This window comes from Thunnus thynnus, chromosome 14, assembly GCF_963924715.1.
Source record: "Thunnus thynnus chromosome 14, fThuThy2.1, whole genome shotgun sequence".
Classification (NCBI taxonomy): Eukaryota; Metazoa; Chordata; class Actinopteri; order Scombriformes; family Scombridae; genus Thunnus; species Thunnus thynnus.
This window is the reverse complement of record NC_089530.1, coordinates 14,510,909-14,531,199: the sequence shown is the minus strand read 5'-3', so window position 1 is coordinate 14,531,199 and position 20,291 is coordinate 14,510,909. Positions and strand designations below refer to the sequence as shown.

Here is a 20,291-nt window from a genome sequence, read left to right as displayed (position 1 = left end):
AAAAAAATAGAATCATTAGAATAAATTTTGTGTAAACCAAAACTGAGAACATACAGTCTGATTAAGTGTATTTACCATCCTGAGCACTTCATCACCCATAACCTGACCAGAGCACAGAGGTCTGTCTGTGCCCCGTTGAAATGTGGTATCTTGCCTCTGGAGGTGGAAACTGATCACTTCTAAGTGTCACCTGTGTGATCTGGGAGGAGTTGAAAAAGAAATGCACTTTCTGTTCTGTTCCATTCTATGACAATCTTAAATATAACCTTTTCCTTAAAATGTCTGCAGAATGTCCTGATTTCTTTCCCATGTCTGATGAATGTAGACTTCAGTACCTGTTTACAGGCAAAGTGTTTCACCTAGCTCAATTTGTATTAAATGCTTACCAACAGCGTATGAGGGCACTTTATGTTTGATGTGTTAAAGGCACAGTCTGTGCCTCAGATATGCCAAAGTTATGCTTTATGGCTGTAATGTCTAAGGAGCAGGATTGTATTCATATTTGGTTTGACATTGACTGACATGTATGAAGATGTATTATATTTGTTCTTTCACGCTCATTATGTTATTGCTCTTGTTTGTTGTTTCTAGTGTCATGTAAGCTCATGCGGGCTGGGCACCTTTTGGTGCATGACATTTTTAGATAAATTACCATAACATACCATACCATATCTTATCTGGCAAGACGTTTTTAAGCCTATTTGTTATAATAGATGTTTATCTATTTTTATTGGTATTCAGTAATAATATTGGTCTATAAGAGGTTCTATCTGTTGTATCCTTTCCATCTTTATGAACAACTGTAATTACAGATGAGTTGCATGTTAACGCCCAAGTACCTGATTCTGGGGCAAAGTTAGAGGCTTTTTGTAATAGAGGTGTCAGTAGTTCCCTGAAGTCCTTATAAAATTCATTAGTGTACCCATCATCTCCTGGGGCCTTCTCTCTTTTTAATTTCCTCATTTGTTGTAATAATTCATCTGCTGTTACTGTTTTAATAAGATTAACATTTTGTGATAATGAGACTTGTTTTAACTTACGTTTCTCAGGGTATATATCCATTCTTCTTCTTATCCATCTGTGTTGTCAGCATCATCCCTATATATGTATAATTCCTCATAGTATTTTGCAAACACTGTGTTTTGCAAACACTATTTCTTAAGCCTGTAGGCTAAAACTTTCATTGATTTTGGTCCCTTATCATAATATTTTTGTTTTGTAAGTATTAATGATTTCTCCACTTCTTCTGTCAACATTCGGTCTAATTCAGCGTGTTTCTTCATCAGCTGTTTGTTTAATTTCGAATCATGTGATTTTTTTATGTTTGTCTTCCAATACTTTTATTTGTAGTTCAAGTTCTATCTCACACAGTCTCCGCCCTCCACTGGACTCTATGGGTAATACTCCCATCCTTGGAGAAGAGTGAACATCCCCCCATCAGTGCAGGAGGTCTGCACTACTGGGGGTCCCCACAGAATCTGTTGATAGGGATACTGCTAGGCTGAGTGACCTCCTACATAGCGGTGTTCACAGATGCATCCCTGATGGGGTGGGGGGCCATCTGTCTGGAGAGACCTCCTCAAACTTCAGGCGGTGCTCCTGGTTCTCCAATACTTCCTGTCTCTGGTTCAGGGGAGACACGTGTTGGTGAGAACAGACAATCGCACCACAGCCGCCTACATCAACAGGCAGGGTGGAGTCTAGTCCGCAGTCCTGTTGAAGATAACGGAGAACCCATTGGTGTGGGCCTCAGTCTCTGAGAGCCCTCCACATTACTGGTCTGGTGAACACGGGCGCCTCATGTCGAGGGGCAGCCCTCTGCTGGAGGGGGGGGGGGTGCTGCACTCCGAGGTGGTGAAGCAGATTTGAAACCAGTTCGGGAGAGCGGACGTGGACCTATTTGCCAGTTGAAACAACACCCACTGCCTGTTCTGGTTGTCCCTGATGCTGCACGACAATCCACCCTTGGAGGTGGACGCGTTTGCACATGCGCCATGGCCAAGAAGGCTGCTTTACGCCTTTCCCCCTCTTTGTCTCATTCCCACGGAGCGAGTGTGACAAGAGTGGTTGCCAGTCATCCTGATAGCCCTGGACAGCCTTTCATCGCTGTGGTATGCAGAGATGACTCAGATGTTGGCGCCCCAGCCCTGGTACATTCTCCAGGTCTGGGAAGCTTTGTCCCAGGAGGCGGGCTCAATAGGTGCGCTGCCCCCATTAGGCCAACTTCTCCAGGCTTGGCTCCTGAGAGGGATAGGCTGAAGAGGGCTGGACTGTCTGCACAGGTTGTGCAGACTATCCAGGTGGCAACCAGGCCACCATTGCTTGCTACAAGGCAAAATGATTGGGATTCCAACACTGGTGCGAGGAGAAGAAGTTAGACCCCCTGATATGTGCAGTGGGAGAGGTCCGCTCCTTTCTACAATATCTGGTGGATAAGAGGCTGTCTCATGCCACTGTTGAAGTGTATATAGCAGCCATCTCCTCCTGCCATGAGGGGTTTGGTGACAGACCTGTCTTCGTCCACCTCCTCGTGAAGCATTTCCTGCAAGAGGTCAGGAGACAACGGCCGGTGAGGTGTGTCTCCACTCCCCAGTGGGAACTGCCTGTGGTGCTCAAGGCTCTAGTGAGTGATCCCTATGAGCCTCTGGAGTGCTCCTCTTTAAAGGCGTTGTCACTCAAGACACCTTGCTGCTTGCGCTGACTTCAGCTAAGAGACTGGACTGTCTTGCGCCCCCTACTGCTCTGCTAAGCGGGTGGGGTTATAAAGTAGTGGGTGGGGCGCGGCGACTAACCTGTGGCTGGCCGGGCTCAGTGAGGCAGTCTGAGATTATTGCGCGGCAGGGTGTACATTTATCGGGCTCCACCTACTGTACCCATAAAGTCTAGTAGAGGGTGGAGCCTGTGAGAGAGAGAATGAAGGGTATGATATTATAAGCCTTGTTCTATAAGCATGGGTGGAGCCCTGTACCAATGGACCCTGCCTCTCCCACGCCGTCCGCTGAAGTGGTTTTGGATGGTGAGCGACAGTGAGATGCTGCTTATATAGGGTGTGGGATGCACGTAATTGGTAGGCGCATCTGGATTGGCCGGCTATGTACATGCAAATTTCAGTGAGTGATTGCATGTGTGTCATTGGAGAGGAGTATTATTGATAGAGTCAAGTAAATGGCTCTGCCTGTGGTTATAGAACTAGGGTTACAATATTGTAACTTTCTTATTATAAGAAACACAGCATGTGATGTATATACCTCAGTGTTATGTAGTAAACAAAAATATGGGTTGGGCCCTAAAATCAGAGATTCATTTTTTGGTGTCATTTTGTTTTCTCAGAATGAACCATGACATGACCAGAGTTTATCTTCTACATGGAGTGGGGTCATCGTATGTGGGGCCAGCTGGTTGGACTGACGTACATCCTCCCTACCATGTACTTCTGGAAGAAAGGGTACTTCACTCGCTCCATGAAGGGAAAAGTGTGAGGGCTTTGTGGATTCTGTAGCAAACCTGGCTCAAGGCTTGCAACAAATGAGAGCCCACACATTAATGAAAGGTGCAAAAGATTTATTTAACTAAGCATAACAACTCATAATAAAATATGGGAATGTTAGGCATCAGTGATGTGAAGTGTGTGTGGATGTGTGGAATGTTGGCTGTAAAAGTAAAGGAACATAACTCCAAAGCAAACTAAACTAAAGTGAAGCCATGAGGATGGTGTGCTGGCTCTTCAGCAGGGCAAACTCCTGGAACAGTAGCCCTTTTATATCTTTAGGCCACTCCCTCCTCAGGTGCAGTCAATCAACTCTGACGGACCTTTTAACACTAGCACTCCTGGAAGAAAGACAACAGGATTGTAATTGCAGAGAACTAGAGAAAGGTAAACAGTAGAGAGAAAGAGAGAGAGCCATCACATTTCGTTTTCTTCCAGGTGAGATATTATACAGTTTAAGTGATTCAATAGGATCATAGGAGGAGCACAGGAAGTGAATCATTGCCTCACTGTTTGTGCTGTTTTTTTGGAGGCAAGAGGTCGTATTTATTATGAAAGTTGTTTATATAGAATCATTCTGTGTATCCTCTCAGGGCCTTCTGGGTTGGTACATAGTAAAAAGCAGTTTGGAGGAGAAGCCTGAGTCCAGTATTGACTGAGTGCTCACCTTGGTTCTGCGTTGCTACTCTACTGCACCAGTCTCTGGACTGGGCTTACTCTGATGCTGCCTGTCAGCAAGGTACTGCCTACAGGCAAAACACCCATTTTAATTTCTGTCTCCATTTGAAGAATGGAGTCCTAACCTTGGTCTGTGTCACACAAGCTTTTGTTTATTTATTCATGACTTTTCCTGGCACCTCTTTTTTTTCAGATGGCAGAAACCAAACGTCTAATGCAGCTCAGGAGGTTTGCCAAGGGTACTGGTGGACTCGTCTTCCTCACTGCTCTTTCCAGTACTGCTTGTTGTTGTGCCAGCACAATGTCAAAAATATAAATGTGTAAATACCCTTTTTTAAATCAGCTAAGGATAGGAGTGGTTTTAGTTTCACAGCAAGTCTCAGTTACAGGAAGCAGGACTTGACCAATCCTTGTAAGTTGTTCATCAAAAATTGAAATTGGACAACTTACAGTTTTCATATTCAAAGCTAAGATACAACACTGCACTGCACTGCAAAGCATAGTCAGAAGAGGGGGATATAAAGAAACAAAATCATTTCTGTGAATGTAATGAATACACATGCAGATAAATATATAACATTGTTTAAAATGCTTTGTTACAGGTGCTTTTGTTGCTGGTTTGGATGCTGGGCTGGTGTATAACTCCTTCCCTAAGATGGGAGATCGATGGATCCCTGATGATCTGCTGGCCTTTTCCCCTGCCCTCAAGAACTTCTTTGAAAACCCCACAACAATGCACTTCGACCACAGAGTTTTGGTATGTCATATTTTCTACAAAGAAATAACCTTCTGGGCAACATTTCAGTGTCTTAATTTAAAAAAAACAATTATTTATCTCCACTTCCTATCCCACACTGTATTATGTGAATTAGGAGGACACAGTAGGTAGTTGATGTTCTTCTGAATCCCTACGAGCCACACCTAAGAGTAAGCAGTGTTCGTTTGAAATAAGGCATTCAGGGAAAAAAAAAAACAAGAGATGGGTTTCAATGTAGACTGGGCTTTTGTGCATATGCTGCATCCTGTGGTTCTGCAATGGAATCCACATGCGGTGACACTGAACCATGTCACCGTACAATTATTACAGCAGGGATGTAATTTGAGTGCCTTGGATAAGAATTATAATACATCAAGGCTGCCAATGCGGAATTGACTGAGCCATTTGTGGATGCGTGTTGCCATCAGAGGATGACCACTTAATGTTAAGTGTTTGTTTTGTAAGGAAATAAACTAAGACATGCAAAAACAAAAATAAGCACATTTTCAGCTTTGTCCAGCTTTAATGGTACAGCAGATGTTTTGAATGAAAGTTTGGCTATGAAGTGGTTACTCACTTGCTGCCTTTTGTCTATCACGCACTGCCTGTTAGTTGAATCAGATGTGGCTGTTTGGAACGTGTAATTATGTATATTTAAGTTATGAACCATTGCTTGCTGACATAGTGATGATAAATTATAATGTTAAAAATGTGGAAACCTAATTGTTGCTTTGTACTGTATCTTTAGAAATGTAAAACTGAAAGCGGTGTATTTTAATAAAGAAAATTGTGTACAGTCCTCAAAATTCAAACTCAAGTCAATTTTGCATAGTAACTGTGATTTTTATTGTCTCTGTACAAAATATACACATTTTGAATACGTAATGCAACCAGTTGAGGCTAGCTAACTAGACAGTCAGTACAACGGGTTAGTAGGTTTTCATTGTTCTAGACACAGTACATGCGGGTATAGACAGGTTTTACTTGTGGTCAGGAATGGAAGTTAAAAACTGTTGGCAAGGGACAATCAGAGCCAAACCACTTTTTTCTTTTTTTCTTTTTTCGTTAAAAAATTCAGAACAGAGAAAAAAAAGAAACTACAGGTTTGGAAGTGCATATTTTCATTAGGGCCTTATTCCAACCTGTTACTGTGCTCTCAGAGGAATCAGAAGTGAGATGAGTGGAAAAGTGCTGATACATGATAGAGGACATTATTGCTATTCCATGTTAGTGTCTGTATTTAAAAGACATTAAAGCCTATTTAATAACATCTGGAGTGCCTCTGGTACTTATGCCGTCTTCATCAAGAATAGTTCTTGTGTGAAAAGGAACAAATTAATACCTAACGATGGGGTTTAAAACCCAAAATTACACTCCAATTTGGACAGTGTGCAGGTAAACCACACAGCCAGTTTACCAGATTACATCCTGGTTTTATCTCTGATTGGCCCTTGCCCAACCAACTACACAGTATCTCCCTCTCTCTTCACCCACAGGTGGGCTGTATGTCTTAACTTAGAGTGGCTTCATATACATCTTTAATGTATGTCTTCTCTTTGGTGTTACAGAGAGAGGGGGAATAAGCAGGGGTAAAAAAGAAAACTGTCATTAAACCATGTCTCTCTCACTAACAGTACACACACACATATTATGCCTCTTTGAATTACTGAAGTTGAATGAGCCTAATTTAATGCAACAAGGGTTTTGAATTTTTTTCTTTTTAAATAAGTGGTTGAACCTGCTACGACCACGTGACATATCCGATTACAAGAAGTTCACAAATACAATCTGCAGTCTAATAAATTCCCCTTGAATGTGTATTGATAGACTAGTACATCTGTAGTGTGTCAGCCCCATATTGAGGAGTGCTGGGATGGTCAAAACAGCTCATCAACAAGAGGGCAATCGCCACGTTGTACTGCCTCATATCACATCACTGGGAACACTAGAAAATGTACAACAGTCAATAGACACCTACAGCTAGGACTGTAATAGTTTGGAAGGCCAGGAATTATTCTACCAGAATCCCATGAATGGAGGTGGGTGTATTCCCCTTTAGAGTCTTACATAGGTAAGATGGATGACATCTCTTTCTGTTACACATGCACACACACATACACAAAGGGTGAGGCACCTGTGAATGACTGGGAACAGCAGACAGACAAGCAGACTTTGGAGTATCTCTGTAAATACATAATTGGATATTAGTGACATCATCATGCGATATTGAAATCAGTTCCTCATTGAAAACAACACCTCCATCTGCAAAACAGGACTGCTTGAATCTCCTGTCCGTTGAGTCTTCACCTCAGGAATGTCTTTCTCTCTTGTGTCCCCTAGATGGCGGTAGATTCATTTCAACTGGGCAGGGCATGAGCAGTCAAGCGGCTCCAGGGAGGTGTTACCCACATGCACAGAGGCAGGATCAGATTCACAAATCCAAATCTCAGCCATCATGGGGGAAAAGGGAAAAAGTGGTCAAGGTCTGGGGGCAACTTCCTCCCTCTGAGTTCAGCCATTACAGGCTGCAGTAGTTCTTCCATCAGCAATAGTAATAAATTAAAGTTCAAATAAAACAGGTGAGAGGACTTGGGTGTGCCAGTGTCTGTGAGCCCACTGCTTGCCTTTGCTCTCTGTGTCTCTGGGGTAAACTAAGATTCTGCATGATGAGGGAGGGAGTTGGGGAAACTCCATTGTTGCTTGGAGAATGGCCACTGGGCGTCCAGGAAGAGGGAGAGGGCTTCTCAGTGCCCTCTGGACTCACAGCTCTCAACAGAAACACCAACAATCTTGCAAGTCAGAAGATATCCACACACACACACACGCATTCACAAACTCTTGCTCTCTTTCAACCCTGATTCCTCTTACACACACACCCCTCCCTGGTGCCAGTGTACTCCCTGGTCCAGATTCTTAGATGACGTTGTCAAACAGCTGCATGGACTGCATGATGTTCTCATCCTAGAGGAAGATGAGATATTTGGATAAGGAAGCAGTCTCATTTCTCACTTCTTGGAAGAAGGGTTTTTTTTAAACTTTTGGACAGAAGCAGACTAGCTGTTCCCTCCTTCTTCCGGTCTGTATGCTAAGCTAAGCTAATTGCCTCCTGCCTCTAGTTTCATTGAAGGACCAGTGTGTAAGATTTAGTGGCATCTAGCGGAACAGACTTGGCAGAAGTGTAATATAATATTCATAAGTATGTTTTAATTAGTGTATAATCACCTGAAAGTAAGAATTGTTGTGTTTTTGTTACCTTAGAATGAGCCCTTCATATCTACATAGGGTTCTCTTCCACAGAGCCCGCCATGTTGCACCACCATGTTTCTATAGTAGCCCAGAACGGACAAACCAAACATGGGCTCTGAAGAAGGCCTTTTGTATTTTTCACAAGTTTCATGGCCACCGTAGGTTGTTCTACATACTAGGAAGGGGAGGGTGAGGGGAGGTGTATTCATTTGGTTGCAATCTGCAATCTCATGGCTAGATGACACTAAATCCTATGCACTGGTCCTTTAATGCACACTTGAGAGTGTTATCAATCTTCTCATCTAACTTTGGCAACAAAGCAAACAAGCATATTTTCCAAAATATCAGACTATTCTTTCAAGGCTTAAAAATCCCATTGTCTGCCATACCTTTTTGCATGACTCAATAAATTCGTCTACGGTGACTACCCCATCTTTATTTCGGTCCATTTTCTGAAAGGAAAACACAGCAGTCAGAGATTAACTTACTGAAAACTACCATACGTTCAACAACTTTGTGTGTTATCTTATTTTTAGAACTTGTCAGTATGTCTATCAATCCTTTTTTCTGTGGCTTTCAACAATCATAAAATGAGGACTTAATAGAAAGTCAAGTCTGTGGCCTTTGACCTGGAAGAAGCTCTCCACATGATCTCTTGGGGCATCGTCCTGCATAGTGGGGTATGTGTACTTCCCCATCATGTCATAGATGGACGTCATGATGTCCAACATCTCCTGCAAAGTGAAGGACAAAAGGGAGAAAACATTACTGAAGATGCAGAAATTGTTGGAAGGAAAAGAACATTTTAAAAACTTAGCCTATAACATGAGTTTTTTTTGGATAAGAAGTGGGGGTTTTGCTTTGTTTAATTAAATAAAAATTACAAACCAGTGGACCCATGTAACACATTTCTTAAAAATGACAAAAGGTCTTATTTTAGTAATTGTTATAGGGCTGTAACTAACAATGTTTTGTTTCATTTCTAAAATGTAACTAAAAATGTGTGCATAGAAATGTTACTTCCCCTTTAAAGCGAATGGTGTAGTACATTATACACTGTTAATTTAGTCTAATTTAATTCAATCAATTATTAATCGAATATGGAATCTGCAATCGTTTTTCTTTCAGTCCACCCCAAGAGAAGGGTTATATTATAGATATATGCAGAGTTGTTGTGCTCCTTTAAATATTTGATATTGGGTGGCTTTAGAAATGGTTACATTTAATTTTCACACTGTTTTTAATTAGCCTTCAAAGTCACTTTTCTGTATGTTTTCATTCATATTAACCCCCACAAGTAATTAACCCATACAATTACCATCAGTGTTAGCATTATATTGTTGTTCTTTGTTATTGGTAGCTAAATTATTATTTGTGTCAAAACAAATTTGCAGCACTGAAATGCGTCCTACAAAACAGGGGATAGACATAAGGACTTTTTTTAAGAGTCAAGAGGTAAATAGCGTAAGTAAAAACAGTAGTGACATGTTTGTGAGCTTTCTTGACATAAATAATCAATGGTGCTGGCTAGCTAACCAGCTAATGTTACCCCTGAGTTTAAAGCCTTTTCGCTAACATTTTCTTGTTAAATATTGGTATGAAATGCAATATAGTATTAATAAGTGTCATTCAAATAGTTTTAGATAGTAACTAATGGTGGGTGGTTTGGTCATAAACATAGAAGCCGAGGAAGATACTGATAACAACTTGGTTTGGTTTGAACATTAACCTTAATCCTACCGACTGGGGTACCCGCAGACCCCAGAGGACAGAGGGCACTCTGTCAGTCACTTTGAAGGTTTTGTGGAAAGATTCTATTTAATAAAATCTGCAATTAGTATTAAAGGAAAGTATATATTTTTATTTTACATAATATGCAAATTAAATGTAACTTTCCTAAAATAATAATAATCTGTTTTTTTTCCAGATGACATCAGTTACATGACTAATAATGTTTTGAGAAGAAACAAGTTAACATTTTGTTATAATGATTGTTTCTTACAGTCGTTTAGTCTTGGTGTCCCCAGGGACCCCAGTCGGTAGTCCTTATATGTTAAATATGTTGGTAGGATAAGGGTTAACATATGCATCGTGAAACTGTGCCCCCTCTTTATGTTTGTTTGACATAGTGGAACCAATAATATAATAACAGGTTGCCAAAACCTCCACATCCTCCAAAACACTGAGGACATGACCTCATCCTCCTCGCTAGTAGCTATAGTAACTTTGGGCCTGTTTAGAAACCAGTGACAGTTAGATTTTACAGTAAGAATTCAGAGCGAGCTAAGCTGACTTTTGTGTGTGTGTGTGTGTGTGTGTGTGTGTGTGTGTTACCTCTTTGGTGATGCAGCCATCCTTGTTCAGGTCATAGAGGTTGAACGCCCAGTTTAACCGGTCATTAATGGTCCCTCTCAGAATGATAGACAGGCCAAATACAAAGTCCTGAGACAGAAGAGGAACAATTTACCAGGTTGTTTGGGAATTGCCCAAATCTTGACACAGTAAATGAAGTCAAATTTTCATCACAGCCCTAATCTCTGTGGGCAGGTATTTAGAGGGAATACATATTTTGTGGATAAAGCTCATGGTCACAAATTTCACTGGAAGACAGATTTGCTTTTATCTCTCAAAGGAAGCCAACGTATGAAGAAAACTCACCTCAAAACTAACCGAGCCGTTCTTGTTAGTGTCGAAGGCTTCAAACAGGAAATGTGCATACATACTTGAATCTACAAAGGTAGAGAACTTAAAGTAACCCGCATGCCCTCAACACATGAAGCACAGTCTTTGAACAGCTACGATTAGCAGCAAGCTAAATATAGCCCAGATATAAAAATAATTTCAAATACAACTGGAGGCGAGTGGTTAACATTTTATCAACCTAAATATCATGAGATGAAAAATTGCTTCTTTGCAGAGCACGTACTATAGTTCAGCAGAGCAGATTTATAATGAGTTAATTATCTTCATTTCATTATGATGATTAAAATCTACATGTGTACCTTTACAGAATCAAATAAATGATGTTATTTACTTTTCTATTTGAACTTTTTAAGATGAATGAAGACAGAAAGGAGGGCACAAATGAAAGTATTGTGGAGCCCTTCAGGTTTAGTGGTCGGAGCTGACAACTCACCTCCCTGAGGGAAGAACTGGGAGTAAATGTTCTTAAAGTTCTCCTCATTCACCACACCACTCGGACACTCCTAGGATACGAATGTGCATGCAGAAAACACATTAGTTCCCATATCATACAGAATATAAAGGACAAAATGGAAACTTCAGCCCCAGCCAGACTGCTCTAAACTCTCCTGATGATGTAATTAGAACAGATTTTTTAGGGTTGTTTTTTTGATTTGCAGTCTGTCTCATCCTGTCTCATCACTATCTTCTTCAGCCAGACCTACATTTTTGAAACCTCTGTAGAGGACTTGCAGCTCCTTCTTGGTGAACTTAGTCTGCTCCTGCAGCTTGTCCATGCTTTCAGGGCGATGACACACTGTGGATAGCTCAAAGTCATCTTCCTCGCTGTCTGTGTGAGGGAGAGATGAGTATTGGTTAGCATTTATCACCACTATACTCCTCCTAATCTCCAAGGCTGCCATGAACTGGCCAACATATTTTAATGAAGACATTACACTCATATTGAGCTCATGATACACTATTAAGTCTTATGAGTAAATTGAAAAATATTCTATATGCACAAAACAACGTTAATCCATATTCTACTATTTCACTGATTCAAAACATGAAGTAATGCATATTTCTTTAGATGATTGTGAGGTTTCTAAGTTGAGTAATTTGCACACATCTTGCAGTACTCCATATCACAAAGCAGAACATTGTCAGTAAAGCATCTTTAAAATGTCTATTTGTCTTAACACTCAAGCTCAAGCAAACTCAAAAAACTGGAGAGAGCCCTACTGAGGAACTGAGAGAGTAGGTTTAATGAAAGTGGTCAAGAAGATACATTGAAAAGAGACACAATCACTAAAACACACCCCATTCTCATTCCAACTGTTTCTCCAGCCATAGATAGTGCTTTGACCTCTACAAACTACTACTTTGACCTCACTTTAATCTCTATCAGCCTGGTACCTCTGTCAGACACGCATACACACACACACACACACACGTTCCAGTACCCAAGGGAACAACACGCTCTTCAAATCACAACATAGGAAAACAGATCTGACCCATTAGTTTCAATAACACCAGAACGTGTTCGGTTTGTTGGGGTTGAGTGTGTTCCTGTGTGATTATGTAGATTTATGTGTTCACTGAATGTTTCAGTGTCTGTCTGAATCTTCTTAATTCACTAAATAGGCTGGACACATGGGAGAATGTAGAGAAGAGAGTGAAGGAGCACTTGCTTTGACTGATTGAGGGGGCAGCCGAGGGCTTGCAGCACGGCAGCAGCTTGAGGAATCGCTGCTTTATGGTTTTTTTGCTTTGGCTGGTGGAAGGATTACCTGCAATCGCCAACCATAGCACAAAGGTTAGACACGCACACATACGCAAAACTGTGATTTAATTCTGTTTCACATACTCACACACATACATACATGCCTGCAAAAAAGAAAAAAACACATTCCATGCAACAGACAGGTGAAACAGACTGATTCATGCCATTTAGTCAAATTGGTAATTGCCTGCTGACCTGGCTTAGCAATGGGAGACCACGAGAACCACTTCAAAAAGTAGATATTACAGCGCAACAGCAGCACAGCGTGACCCCTAGAAACACACATTTTCCCTAATCAGACTCACTCTCATATCACAATGTTACATTCAACATACTGGATGAAATATTAGAAAAGCCGGCAGAGAGTATCCATTCAAAAAATGAGTCCTACATCAGTTTTTATTCACAATCGAGTAGAGTAGAGTAGAGTCAGACAAATTATTAGTCAATTAGACAAAAACTCCAAGTCCACTTCAAATTGAACCCAACACATCATCAGTTCATCTCCAAGCAGCAAAGCCAACAAATTTCTTGATCCTTAATTTGGCATGTTGCAAAGATTGGAAATCTCTCAATATGAAAGGCAGATAGAGGAAGTAAAACACATACGCACACATGAACCCGCATACTTACTCGTGCCTCTTAGTTTCCATAGTAACAGGCCTCTCACCCCTTTCAGCAAGACCCCAGCAGTCTGAGGGATGAAAGCCATGATGGGGTGGAAACCAATACAACCACAGAACCTTCACTGACAATCTAGTCTCTGTGATGTGTCACCCTGTTGTCCCTCTATCCCATGGAGCCTCTGAGACTCTGGCCGGGGCTCTGGCGTCATTTGAAGCCGGAAGAGGGGGAGCACATCGGCCAATGGAAACAAGATTAATATGTCCAGCCACCTAGCACAGGCCTAGCCCTCTTCCCCAGGGTCTGTGTAAGTACATTATCTTTTTCCATGGACCCAACCTGACCATGATACAGGGATGAACATTAAATACTTTGACCAACAGCCAAAGGTACAAAAAATATCTGTATTTATTATCGGGTCACAGATACTTGTGAGAGTCAGAGGACAAATTATGTAGTGACAGGCAATCCACATGACAAGTAACGTTTGTATGACCCTGCTCCTTGTCATCGTTCACCTTTTCTTATCAAAGCCTTTACATCATAAATACGTCAAAGTAAATCTAAAAATTTGTCTGATGGCAAAGTAATCTGAAAGTAATAATGCATTTCTGAGCAGTGGTGCAAAAAGTACTGAGATCATTTACATAAAGGCCTTGAAAACATATATTGTCGATCAGGTGACCAATGGGGTCCTAATGTACATGCTTAAGTTTTTCTGCTTAAGTTTTTGTAATTTCACATGACAGATTTCTGCATTTGTGTTTTAGTCCTTGCTTCTCTCATGGGTTTGAAGAGGGCAGGGCTCAGTTAGAAATGGTGATGTCATGTATTTCTGTGCACCAATTAGGATTAAGCAACATTAAATCAAAATGTGATTACAGTGGTGATGTTGCTAATCATTGTACATGTACTGTATGCTGCCAGTCAATCAAATCTAATCAAACCTAGCTGAATTTTTGAATCTATTAAAATATTACCTAACAAGCATGTGCAGAGAGGGCAGTGGGCTGAGGGTGCCCGAGCACCTGCCCCTTTGCCCCTTGATGTCCAAAGTTCCCTTTTGTCAAGGCATATTTTATGTTTAGCTAGTCCATCACTTTATAGCCATTAGTTCAGACTGGTTTCCTACCGTTTCTGTCCCTACAGTTTCTGTTGTAGCTTCTAGGAGCGCTCGTTTTGTTTTCCGTTTGAACACTGTATCCCCGTATGAGACACAGAGACAGCTGTTCCTGGTAACAACCAGTGACCAACAAACCACCACCCACTCCTGCTATGCTGTTTTTAAAACAAACAAACCATCTGTGTTGAAGCTAGCAGGTAGACTGGACCTGCTTTCATGAGACAGACGAATTAAGACGAGTTCAGAGGATCACATAACACTAACTGACATGTGCAGCATCAAATAATAATCTGATTGACAAAAGTCAACAAAGTAAGTAGCTAGCAAAACAGTGAAACTCAAGTTTTTTAAGTTGGCATTAGTGTAGTTTAACCGTCCAGTTAAATCTGTGTTGATGCTTTACATTGCAGTAATGTTAATGTAGCTCGATAGTTTGGATAGCTTGACTGCTGATGCATTTCCACTGCGTGTTGTTTGTCCACAGTTACTATAATTAACACCATAAAAGTTAAAGTTCTGCTTCATGCTCACTCAGACTTTAAAAAGTACATCTCATTACATTTTTAGAGATTGAGTCAAGGAATAAGAAGAGGGAGGAGACAGAAATGAGGAAGAATTGCAGAATGTAATGGTGTTGAAAGAAAAACAAGGAGAAAGTAAAGAAGGCACAGCCGATATTCAATTCAATTCAATATTCAAAGAAAAAGTTTAAGGAGGAAAGAGAAACACAGAAACAGCCCAGTTGTCAGGTGATGGAGAGACATGAACAAATTCAAAGCAGGGAAACTGGTAAGAAACTTACACCTGTACCTAGATGAATTACTGTTCTGGTAAATATTTTTAAAGGCACAATCTGTTATCCACATGTAAACAAAAGGGCATCCCCACTAACAAAAGTCAAAGCACAAGATTGAAAACACCTATAAAAGGACTTACAGATCTTTTAATACAGGTACTAACACAACACAACTCTACTAACATGATGTTTTCTTAAGCTGTTAAAAGGTTGTTGACCTCAGTAACTGTACGTTAGGAAACAACTGAAAATGACACATCCCAACTCAGTGGATGTTTCTTATTGTTTTAAACATTGAAGATGTGCTGACGAGAAGTAGCAGAAAAGTACTGAAAAGTATCACAATTCATTTTATTCTCATTTTTGTTTGGAGAAATGTATATTAAAGAAACCTCCAAAGCTGAATCTTTATTCAGTGACATCTCCATTTTAGAACCATTAAAAATCCAACATCCAATAAGGTGTTTCAGCCAAAACATGTTCTGAAATACAGTAAATGGTGTCTAAGGATTTATAAATATTTTTCTACTGTGTTGCTTGGAGCCGTTAAATATAGATCTCAGAATGTTTTCTTACTTTTGCAGAAACAAAGATCTAAATTAAAATAAATTATGAAATGGCAGCCATGTGCTGCTTGCACCTAACTTGTGCTTTTTTTAAAGATAAGATTTTATAGCTGTGTGGTTTTGTCTAACTGTCTCTTGCACTACTTTTGAACTCTGCCTCTCCACTATTTTTAGCCCTATTTTATAGTCTTTAAAGATTCTCCCCTTTCAATCCCAGTTGTTGTACGTCTTGTAGTTTTTTAAAATGTCTTTGTAATCATGGGATTTGAAGAGCTACATGTTTGTCACAATATCAAAAGCATATTCTTTGTTTAGACACAATGTGTGTATGATGAATGTCTTTAAAGGAGCAGCCTTTTCACCGCTCAGGGGTTTTTGTTTTTGAAAGCAAACTGTTTTATATGCCATTCAGTCAAACACATAAAGTGAGTCCTTCAGATAAAAATACATGAAGCCTTGGGCCTTTCATTTACCCTTACAATAAAAAAACCTCTGTCCTCAAAGTTCCTGATCTACACTGTGGCAATTATGGTTCTCAGCTCTCAGTGTACCTCGTCCAGCCTGCAGAGAATGTTGCCTTTGGCTGTGTGATGTTTGATAGGTGCCAACAGGACACACACACACACACACACACACACACACACACACACACACACACACACAATAGAGAAAGAATCATAGTCCCCCTCTGATTTCATCAGGTGGGGGACAATGACATAGTACGATGTGGTTTGTTGTAAGATTCAATGTTACATTTTGTTTGAATATGGGTCGCTATAATTCAACAGGCTATGCTGTAAATTATGTTGGTGTATGGTCTTTTAAAATCTTGTTCCATGTGCCCCTTTTTAACTCTGAGCACCTGTCCATAAAGGTTTTAAATATTTGTAACTAAAAAGCAACAATTAAATTTATATTACAAAAAAAGCTGAAGTTTGACTCAGATTTTTGGGGGCTTTAAGTAAAAGTAGCAGCACCAAAATATAAAAACACTCCCTTACATTTGTAATTCTTCCAAAGTAGAAGTCCTTAAGTATTAGGAGCACAATACAATTAATGTATGAAAAGCAAAAGCAAAAGTAAACATGAAGCAGCACAACATTATATTCATATTATTAGATTACTATTACCGATGCCTAACTGTGAATGTAACATTTTGATGTTGTCACTGACAGAGACATCGGTGAAGTGTTCATAAAATTTGATGATCTACAATTCTTTGACATCTGGGCTGCTCCATCTGCTGAGGAAGATCATGTGATACATTCAAAAGCTCCAGAACAGCTACTAAATTAAACTTGAGGAGAGACTGTTTTGCCAACTAATCCTAACTACTTTTTATTCTGTTGTAAGTTTAATTTACTGTACACTGTATATTAATTGGTTGTACGTATAACTACAGCTGTCAAGTCAAATTTACACTACATACCTCTGAGATACGATGAGAAGTGTAAAGTAGCAAACAAAAGTGTAAACACGACAGTCAAATTATTTACAGTACATAAATAAATCTACCTAATTATATGCCACCAGCACTTAAAATGCATCTATTGGCAAGTAATCACAGTGCATTTCTAAGTTTGTACAGTTTCTTCCCAACTCTGATTGTTGTTGTGTTAGAGATATGTCTTGTCTCTGGGTGCAAACAGACTAAACTGAATTCCCACTGATCGTTCTGAAAGCCTGGACAGAAATAAGTAAAACAAAACAAACAAACCTTCATGATTTGGGACACTGAGCTTGAAATACTTGTAAAGACAACAAAAGCAGAATCTACTGGAAACTGTCAGTGCTTAGATAGGCTTGTTTTAGGACTGAGACACCTTTTTCCATCTCCCTGTCTCACTGCGCTCTCTCCATCTCCTCTTTTTGTCTCCTCTGATTCTTTCTCTGTAATTTTTTCCTCTGCCAGTGATGAAATATATTGCTTGTTGTGCCCAGGCTGTCTTGGCCAAGTCTCTCTTGGAATAGAGATATTTGATCTCAGAGGGATTAACCTCATTTTAATACACACATGCACACAAGCACGTCTCTTTAAGGGCCCCTAGATTTGATAAAACATGCCCCAAATGTGAGGATCTATGCATCTATTTTTCTTTCCAGCTATCTAAGCACAGAAACCAGGCTGTGTTTGTCTTTTATCAACTAAAATACCTACTACGGAAGTTGTATCTAATATTAACAGAATGCTGTGGTCCTTTGTTCAAAACAAGTAGGTTACTGCGCTCCTTGCGCTATTGAAGTAACATGCAATACATTTGTTCTCCAGCCTTTGAAGTTCAAATTGTTTTTTTTTAGTGGCAATGACAATGAAAGCAGTAATTCTTTCATTTTGGCCAGAGTAGGCAGAAAACTGTCTATTCCTCATCAGACCGAAAAAAAAGCAGCTGTCTGTTCTTACTGTTGTGCAGCATTATGACACTCGTACCCATTGCGCCCTGTAGTGATTGTGCAATTAGTTCAATAGTTTCCCCCAGAGTACACTGACAGATCATCACAACTCCTCAGGAAATAAGAAAAACAGCTCTATTTTTAGCTTGGCAACACATTTTTTTTGGCAATATCCAATAACTTTTGAAGGAGCTTCATGATTCATAAACCCAAGAGATCTGTGGATTTTCTCAAGGAAAAGAGAAACCATGTAATTCCTCAACTAGAGTGAAGGCAGCAAACCTATTATAGAGCAACAATGATACACTGTTAATAGAGATATAGGTCAGTTGTGCAGATCCAACATTGGACCTTTCAGCTACTGTATCTGTAGTCCCTCCTGACACCTAGTGACGAGACAAGTAATACTGTAGTTTTAAAAAAGGCGCCGTTTTCTCAAATACAATACACACTTTCTCATTCAAGTGAATAGGAAGGTGTGTTCAAACTTCTGACTGGTACTGTACGTATATGAGCCCAGAAATAGTATTTATAGATGTCCTGATGGTTCAGATGGTTCTTCATGTAGCTGCCTGGGACATTTACCTCATGTAATTCATCTCCCCCCATTTAACTCTTAACTGCACTCCAGTTATTCAGTATTGCACTTTCATGAAGTTGGAGGACTTACGAGAGGCAGATTAAGAAAAGACAGCTCAAACATCATCCTAGACCAGTAATAAAGGCTTTCTGCTAGAACTTTATAGCCTTGGTGTGTCCTGGTGGCCAAGTGGTTGAGATGCATAACACATAACTGCAATGTCGCTGGTTTGATTCCAGTTGGGTACCTTTTTGCATGTTTTCCTCCCCCTTCATTTGCTGTGTTCATCTCTACTGTATATCACCTCAAGCCCAAGCTGAGCTAACCCTGATGACATCACTAGGGTTATCTTTGGAAAGCTCCTCCAGAGACACACACAGAAGATATTATACAAAAGTTTTCACAAGTTGAGCAGTACTCTACATGCCAAGTAAACTGTTTTGCTATATATGTTTTAACATACAGCACTAATATGTGAGTTAGAAAGAGGTATGGACTCACTGTTTTTACTTTAGTATTTCAGTCCCTGACTCTCTCAGACACTACTGCACACACACATACACACACACACACACACACAGAGGACCATAAATACTTATGACAAAGCTGTGACAGCTACTTTGTTACATTTAACCTTAATAAACTCTGCAGAAAAGCACAAAAACATATGTAGACATCCATTTTCCAGCTGAGTCTTTTCCTCCTAACGTCCCCTCGCCATATTCATCATTTTGACTTCTTACTCTGCGCCTCTCTCTCTCTTGCTCTCTTACCGTTTCTCTTACCTGCCACTGAAAGGTCGATAAGCCCCAGAAAGTGCATCAGTTTGAGGGAGCTGCAGACCACCAGGAGGATGCCCACCGTCTGCAGCCCCTCCACCTCCCACTTGTCTTGAAAGAACAGATGCATCCTTTCCAAATTCCTCTCTCTGCTTCTGTCAACAAAAATCTATCTCTTGCCCCAGGGCAAGCACGTCCAACCCCCCTCAGCTCCAACCAGAAATACACCGTCTTCGTCTCTTTAGTCTTTCCTCTCAGTCTCCCTCTATATGCCGATATTCGGCCATCCTAACTCCGCACGGCACCCCGCCCAGTTTCTTCACCGAAGGTAGATTGTTATTCTCCTCGTTTCCTCATTGGGAATGGTAGGTGCGTGGGAGCAGGACTGTTTACTTGCTGCTCCACCCCCGCCGCCTCCAAGGCTGTCAAAGGTTGTTTAAGTTCCAGGTGAAGTTCGGACAATTCACAGTGTGTGTCCTGGCAGGTTGTTTTCTGACTGATATTCCAGCTGCTTCCAGACGCTCAAACTCTCTCTATTCTCTGTCTGTCCTCCCTCTCCTCCTCTCTCTTTGCCTTACCTTCGTCACTCTCCTCCCGCTGTGTCCCTCCCCATGTTTAATTGGGTCAGTGATGGAGTGATGGGAATGAGTGAAGGGATGAAAGAGGAGAAATGGAAGGAGAGAAAAGGATAGAGGAGTACTACTTGTAGGCATAGCCGCGGGAATATGATTTCTGTTGGGGGTGTGGGGTGCTGACTATTAACCCCGCCCCCCAACATTTTTTTTTTTTTTTTTTTTTT

General features: G+C 40.6%; 2 protein-coding genes across 4 annotated transcripts in view; one reads left to right on the top strand and one right to left on the bottom strand.

Annotated features, from left to right (window-relative positions):
* The first annotated feature begins 4,131 nt into the window (after positions 1–4,131).
* LOC137197011 (heme A synthase COX15-like) lies at positions 4,132–7,351 on the top strand. Its single transcript, XM_067610067.1, has 4 exons — positions 4,132–4,226; positions 4,359–4,440; positions 4,768–4,922; positions 7,263–7,351. The coding sequence occupies exons 1-4, from the start codon at positions 4,209–4,211 to the stop codon at positions 7,296–7,298; spliced, it is 291 nt and encodes a 96-aa protein (XP_067466168.1). The 5' UTR covers positions 4,132–4,208; the 3' UTR covers positions 7,299–7,351.
* The window catches only part of LOC137197010 (Kv channel-interacting protein 2-like), a 112,293-nt gene continuing 96,921 nt past the window's right edge, over positions 4,920–20,291 (bottom strand). For 2 of the 3 annotated variants that reach the window (XM_067610066.1, XM_067610065.1), the window contains exons 2-8: positions 11,576–11,700; positions 11,305–11,374; positions 10,827–10,897; positions 10,503–10,610; positions 8,798–8,902; positions 8,558–8,620; positions 4,920–7,883 (exon numbers count right to left, since the gene is read on the bottom strand). In XM_067610066.1, the coding sequence (XP_067466167.1) occupies positions 7,836–7,883; positions 8,558–8,620; positions 8,798–8,902; positions 10,503–10,610; positions 10,827–10,897; positions 11,305–11,374; positions 11,576–11,700 (590 nt within the window). In that variant the 3' untranslated portion in view covers positions 4,920–7,835. Of the gene's footprint in view, positions 7,884–8,557; positions 8,621–8,797; positions 8,903–10,502; positions 10,611–10,826; positions 10,898–11,304; positions 11,375–11,575; positions 11,701–12,537; positions 12,641–20,291 lie in introns of all 3 variants that reach the window. The other variant, XM_067610064.1, reaches the window with a different exon arrangement.

What these genes read in the sequence shown, in the direction of transcription:
- LOC137197011 (XM_067610067.1), top strand. An exon ending in CTTCCTCACTGCTCTTTCCA is followed by an intron (nt 4,441 to 4,767) that starts GTACTGCTTGTT and finishes GCTTTGTTACAG; the next exon opens with GTGCTTTTGTTGCTGGTTTG. An exon ending in ACTTCGACCACAGAGTTTTG is followed by an intron (nt 4,923 to 7,262) that starts GTATGTCATATT and finishes TGTGTCCCCTAG; the next exon opens with ATGGCGGTAGATTCATTTCA.